Source organism: Garra rufa, chromosome 9 (genome assembly GCF_049309525.1).
Source record: "Garra rufa chromosome 9, GarRuf1.0, whole genome shotgun sequence".
In the NCBI taxonomy this organism is placed as follows: Eukaryota; Metazoa; Chordata; class Actinopteri; order Cypriniformes; family Cyprinidae; genus Garra; species Garra rufa.
In genome coordinates, this window is record NC_133369.1 from 14,652,182 (window position 1) to 14,659,514 (window position 7,333).

Here is a 7,333-nt window from a genome sequence, read left to right on the forward strand (position 1 = left end):
TGAAAGCGTAATAAATAAGCTTTCTATTGGTATATGGTTTGTTAGGATAGGACAATATTTGGCCGAGATACAATTTGAAAATCAGGAATCTGAGGGTGGAAAAAAATCAAAATACTGAGAAAATCACCTTTAAAGTTGTCCAAATTAGGTTCTTAACAATGCATATTACTAATCAAAAATTACATTTTGATATATTTACAGTAGGAATTTTACAAAAAATCTTCATGGAACATGATCTTTACTTAATTTCCTAATGATTTTTGGCATAAAAGAAAAATCTAAAATTTTGACCCATGCAATGTATTTTTGGCTATTGCTACAAACATACCCCAGCGACTTAAGACATGGTTTTGTGGTCCAGGGTCACATATACGAAATGTTGAATTTTCAATTGGCAAAAATAATTTCTTGGCGAGTAGAGGAACAAGTTAAATAGACCTTGATGAACTTACTGATGTTTAACAATAAACCAAAGTTAAAATGGCTAAACAGTGCTGCGAGATCCAGTGTGAACTGCTTGAATTCAGCAAAGACCACAAATGACTTGGTGATTTAAACTAGTTTTAAAGCCGGATAAAACAGCGCTGACAAACAGGAGCAACACTTGTGTGCAACAATCCAGTCAGAAGGCTTTTCAATCTACAACTGAAGTGAATTTACTTTAGTAATTTGAATTGGTTTATTTAAAAGTAGACATTTTACTCTCTATAGATATATTTTTCATGTTTGTAAGGCAAGTATACACGGAGATTCGAAGTTTCACGCTGAAGTCCACAAAGACAGAGAAGGCAGAAAGTTCATGCTGTTTGCTTTATTTTACAAAAGTGCAACGTTTCGTTGTTATTCTGAGTGCACACAAATAAACAGTCTTTACAGATTCAAAAGATGTATTGCTTTTATCTGTATCACCAAAAATGAGTATTTTAAGAGCACACTGGCACATTTTATTAGATTGAGCGGCCATATAAAGTTGCTACTACATACATCTTTCAGATGATAGATGAGCATTTAGATGTCCTGCCAGATGTACTATATTACAACATAGACCAACCGTTAACGATTTGTCCATCACGGACTGTGTGACTTTTTCACTGTGTGACTAAGTGACTAATAAAATTTTGGTCGACTACGGCACTTCTTGTCGACTAACAGTTAGTCACCTATTGGGGGCAGCCCTAGTAATGTGGCAGAAATGTGGGATATTCATATCAAATTTTGTTCTATTATTAAAGTAGACATGTTTTGAATGTATTAAAGGTGTAATGGAATATAATTACAGTATTTTGTGGTTAATCTATAACATTTGTGCATTTATACTACATGTAATTAGACAAATTTTTTCATACAAATACCTAGAAACCATATAGTTACATTTTCACCATGGGATTGAGGCGTTATGTGATTTAACTGTGGTTATCAGGATCTAAAATATATGCTATATAGAAGACCAATGGTTAATTTTAGTCACATTTCACCATATAAATATGAGTTTGTTACAATCTTTAAAGATGTTACTGGTATGTAAATTTACATCTGCATCCGAACTTAAGATACTACTGTCCACTCATTCTACTGTCAAATGTGCATTTCTAAGAGACAAAAAAAATGAAATATTATTAATATTGCAGCCTGCACTGCAAACTGTGCTGAAGATATGCGTCAAAGTCAGGCAACACAAACCTGTTTCATGATTTGAAACAGTATCACTCACTAGACCATGCAGAAACTAGGAAGTTAATTTTACTCTTAAAGGAACACTCCACTTTTTTTGGAAATAGGCTCATTCTCTAACTTCCCCCGAGTTAATAAGTTGATTTTTACCATTTTGAAATCCATTCAGCCGTTCTCCTGTTCTGGCGATATCACTTTTAGCATAGCTTAGCATAGATCATTGAATCCTATTAGACCAATAGCATCGCGTTCAAAAATGATCAACGAGTTTCCATATTTGTTGTATTTAAACTTGACTCTTCTGTAGTTATATCATGTACTAAGACCGGTGGAAATGCAAAGCTGTGAGTTTCTAGGCTGATAAGGTTAGGAACTACACTTCCATTCCGGCGTAATAGTCAAGGAAGTTTGCTGCCGTAATATGGCCGAAGCAGGCGGAGTATTATCAGAAATGAGTTCCCAGCTGGTTTAGCATTTGCACATGTGCTGCTTGGTATTACTGCTCCTGCTTCGGCCATATTACGGCAGCAAACTTCCTTGACTATTACGCCGGAATGGGAGTGTAGTTCCTAATCTTATCGGCCTAGAAAACTGAAGCTTTAAATTTCCACCGGTCTTAGTACACGATATAACTACAGAAGAGTCAAGTTTTAAATAGGACAAATATCGAAACTCGTTGGTCATTTTTGAACGTGATGCTATTGGTCTAATAGGATTCAATGATCTATGCTAAGCTATGCTAAAAGTGATATCGCCAGAACAGGAGAACGGCTGAATAGATTTCAAAACGGTAAAAATCAACTTATTAACTCGGGGGGAGTTGGAGAATGAGCCTATTTCCAAAAAAAGTGGAGTGTTCCTTTAAGACATTTATTTTGTTAAGGAGAAATTATTGGAAAAGTGTAAAGAATACAAAAAGTGTCTGTCATATTCTAACCATAAAGAGTAGTTGAAAACCACAATTAATTTGAAATTGATTGTGATAATTATCGATATTGACATTTTGATCCATACAATGTATTGTTGGCTATTGCTACAAATATACCCACGCTACTTATGACTGGTTTTGTGGTCCAGAGTCACAAATTATATGGTCTAGGAACTTTATACAGTGTGTGCCATTGTACAGACTTGTCAATAAGACAGCCTTGTTTTCATTTCTTGTTAAATTCAAAGTTACTAAAAGCAAACTCACCCAGGCTAGATCATCACGACTGCAGTCCAGCGCCGCAATCATCACCTGCTCGTAAATTATCCAAACTGCACAAGGGAGACAAACATAAAATCACACTGTATTAGGAAATCCATTTTTCACCATAGTAGCAAAGATGATAAATGAACATCGAGCTCATGTGAACTCCTTTCGAGCAAACTGTGACGTTCCTTCTCTGTATCATTAGAAAAGACAATCTTTAGCATCCATCAGCGATATAGTTTGTCTTCGTAATCTCCGGGTGTGGGCGAGCTGGCAGGTTTCTTGGAAACGATCAGGAAATTCACGCCACGCCGCCAAACAAAACTAAGACGTTGAATTTTGACAAGAAAACCTTAGCGTATTCATCAGTTTTATGTATCGGTTCAGTCAAACACCGCAAAGGGTGAGCGAATTTCACCCTCTATTCGTCATGACATGCGTTACGTGCTGAAACTGCGCAGCTATCGTCATCTCGGCCCCAAGAAGTGCATCGTTACTTTGACAGATTATAGGAACTTAAAATTCCTACAATTAAATGCTTAAGTAATTTCCAAGATGGCAACGTTTAATGTTCAACTGGCAACCGTAACAAAGCGTCTGGCTTTAGCTGCTCTATGTACAATAAAGAAAACTGATTAGGGGGCTTGGCTAATGGATCCAATTAATGAAATTAATGCTCCATGTCAGACAAGTGTGTTTTGACAAGCATGCCCGAGTCTATCGGCTGAATGATTTCAAACGTGCTAATTGAGAAAGAACAATAAAATCCCACTGAACAAGAAAAAAACTGATATGCCAAAACAAACAAACGCCTGGAGTTTTTTTGAGCTGTTTTTATGATTCCAAGTCTTGCTTTGATAATTACCATCTTGTTTCACAGCCAATTTAAGAGCTGGTTTCAATAAAAACAAGCTGTGTAAAGTATTTACCCTGCTCTTTAAGGACAGTATGAATCATAATCACAAAAAAAATTAAAGTTTCTGCAAAAAAACTACATTATGCATCAATAAAACACAGCTCATCACACCAGCGAGTGCTTTGTCTGTGTCTAGATGAAATTTGTGTGAGAAGTTGAAGACTTTCACTCATCTTTGCTTCATTCTTTCCTTAATTAGATAACAGGCCTATCTAGAAATTTGAAAAGCTTCCTATAGCCGCGAAAACCATTGTTAATTTTTTGTTTGCTTGTAAGAGTGCATGCATTGCAGTAAATGCCTTATTGAGAGCTGTTTGGCTTACAGCTTGGATCTTTCATTGTTGTTTGCTACGATTTCTCAAATAGCGGTGATGTTCTCTTACGAAACATCCAAAAGAAATTTTATAGCAGTGTTTTCAGATTATATGTGGTTTTAAAATAACAATGTAGATGAAGAAAAAACAAAAAGGCCTAAATTTGATTTGTGTAGAAAAAGAGCTCAATTTCTCCAATTGGTAAACCAAAATTGTCAACTATAGGAGTGAGTTTGAGAGCCAGTTTGAAGGATTGGATCACCTCTGAGATAATGATTTTAGCTGAAGAGATTTTTGGCTTTAGTGGCTGTGTTTGACAACACGATTGCAGGACTTCATCTGCTTGTCTGGCTTAGAAACCCATAACTGACCAAAGCAAATAAATATTAAGCCATCTGAAAGGTTTCCGTTGTTTCCACTAAAACCTCATTTCAATGTCAAAAGAAAAGCTGAAAAGTTCTTTTGTTATCGGATCTTTAAGGACAAATCAAGACTAGAAAAAGAAAAAAGAATCCGTGCTCTTTTCCATCTTCTGCAATAGTCATATTCAAGTGGTCAGACACTGGACAGACAATACTTTCGTTAGAGAAAAATAAGCTAGTGTTCAGCGCCTTCATATGTGTTTTTATAATTAGTATTTTTCCCCCTGGTTTTGGGATACAAATCTAATGCCAAAAAAAGATCTGCTTTTGAAACAACGTGCAAATGAGTGGAACATTAGCAGATCCAAATACTTCAGCCAAAAAAACACACATTTGCCATAAATTGCTTATTTTGAAAATCTTGCCTGGAGAAAAATAAAGGTTAATGTCTTCCGCCACTGAACTTTTATGGCCCAGACCGCAAAACCTTAACTAGTCACTTAGTGAGGTTTATCTACATATATATTTTTATTGAACAAAAATCGAAGTTTTTAGTGGCAGTAGTTTAAAGACTGAATTCAATTTCTCAGAGAGTGTTTTATCTCACATTTTAATAGTAAACCCTTTCCGAGAAGTTGCACTCTAAATTCAGTCCCCCTTTAAATCACTGCCTTTACGGCCATCAAAGCACTGCTTTTGTAACAAACTCACTGCCTTTAATAAATTTCAAGACAATTACTGTCAGACTTCAGATCGCTTGCTGTGGGAAATGTTCCTATTATTTGTCTAATGGGAATATAACCTCAGTGTTTTGTGAGGACTATGATTGTTCCATGCAATAAAACGTTATAGTAACTCAGCCTATTTATTTGTTAAATATCTGTCAGTTCTTCTATTGAAATGATGCGCTTAGTGTCCATATGTGCATAAGAAATCACTGCCAGGCAGGCATCACCCTAAACCGGATCTAATTATAAAAGCCATTAAGTTTATAATGAACTCTATGAAGTTATATAGACTAAAAGTTATTTGTGTTTCCTATAACTTTGCTTTTGTTTACTGTAAATGTACTTACTGTCATCGCCAAGTTTAGACGCATGCTCGTTAATCAGCTCTTCACCGACATCCACGATCTGCTCACTGTTCCTGTAATTCTCTTCCCTCCACTTACGGAGTTTGTCACGCATCTCTGCAATAAAGAAACACATTAGTCTTTGGCTGAAGTTTTATCACCAATTTATTTTCACCATCAATTATTTATTGTGAATATAATGTATTTTTATATTCATCTTCCTACTTTGTTTTATATCTTTAGTGCTATTTTAGCTTGACATGCCATGACATAAATGAATCAAAACTAAAATGTATAAGAAAAACATAGTGTCAAATGGATAAAGGGCAAAAATACCAAATATTTTACAAATACAGTATGACACAAACGTCTGAGAGCACTAATTATGCTATATGCATGTTTAAATTATTATTTTTCCCTGATTACAAATTAATTTTATCATTAAAAAATAACGTTTTAGTGTTTGAAATCCTTGCTTTGCTTTAATAATAGCACTCCAGCACAATTTAAGAAATCAAATTGTGACTAAAGAGTTAGTCATGAATCATACATCAGTGATTAATTAATCCAAACTAATCAATAATGGTTCATCTAAACCTGTAGATCATTGCACTGAATTAAGATGACTGCTTCATTGCAACAAGAGTGTCATCATAAATACAACGGGAAATGATGATCATCTCAAGTGAACTGAATCGTTCTTTATCGTCTGACTGTATATGAACAACATTGTGTGCAGGTGCATTAATATCTAATATATAACATCTGATCTTTGACTCACCATAAACAGACCAGACAGACCTAAAAATAATTACATTAATAATTCGCTTATGTTTTAACGTTATAAGTTAAATAAAGCTGAAACTAACAGTTAAACACAAACTGAACCTTTTCAGCGTAACATCTTATGTGAACATAAAATTATATTTATATAATGTTAAACTGTGCATAAGCTAACTGGCTACTTAGATAGCATGTTGTCTTTAATGGAAAGCACAACGAATAAGGCACTTAGTTCGTAAACCTGTACAAAATGAACAACTCGGGTAACGATAGAATTATTATGGACAGATACTGAATCTTTTAATAACCGCTGTTAATGAAAACAAAGGTATTTACCTTCCCAAGTGACATCGTACAGCTCCGATATAGACGACATGTTTTCCTAGTTCCGCCCTTTGTGAGCTGATTGGTGGAGGAGTGTGACGTCGTCAGATAACGCTGTGAGAAGGGTCAATGAAGGGCAAAGGCAAAATCCGAGCATTTTTGTACTCGGACAGTACCAAAACAGCGATTATTTATTAGTTATTATTCGAAATGTAACGTTTTAAGATGATGGACCACTCCACTAAAATAATTTAAAAGTATTTAATTATTAATAATTAGAAAAGTTAATCATAAATCATTTTTCTCTTGTCTGTTGGTTTTATGAACCAAATAATGTGGATTAAGCAATAAAAAAAATAGGCTTTATCTCTCTTTGGAGTAAAGTATTTTGAATTCATACGGTTAAGTCTGTTTTATTACCATAGAAAATCTTCATAGCATCTCTAAAGGTTATTGTGGTTTTATATTCTGTGTCTATTTTCTGTGTGTGTGTGTGTGTGTGTGTGTGTGTGTGTGTGTGTGTGTGTGTGTGCTCAATTGGTCTCTTAGGAGCTGTGGATCTGGCTCGGCGTGTGATTTACTCTGCTGTGTCTACCACACAGTGCACTCACCAAGTGGACTCAGCACATGCTTGTTTATAGTAGCATGACCTAAACTTGATGTCATTCCTATTGTGGCTGCTTGTACATCGTAAGA

The 7,333-nt window shown here is 35.1% G+C and overlaps 1 protein-coding gene across 1 annotated transcript in view; it reads right to left on the bottom strand.

Annotated features, from left to right (window-relative positions):
* emc2 (ER membrane protein complex subunit 2) overlaps window positions 1-6,713 on the bottom strand; it is a 46,156-nt gene extending 39,443 nt beyond the window's left edge. The window contains exons 1-3 of the mRNA XM_073847761.1: window positions 6,650-6,713; window positions 5,534-5,647; window positions 2,867-2,931 (exon numbers count right to left, since the gene is read on the bottom strand). Of these exons, the coding sequence (XP_073703862.1) occupies window positions 2,867-2,931; window positions 5,534-5,647; window positions 6,650-6,689 (219 nt within the window). The 5' untranslated portion in view covers window positions 6,690-6,713. The remainder of the gene's footprint in view (window positions 1-2,866; window positions 2,932-5,533; window positions 5,648-6,649) is intronic.
* Window positions 6,714-7,333: the final 620 nt, after the last annotated feature.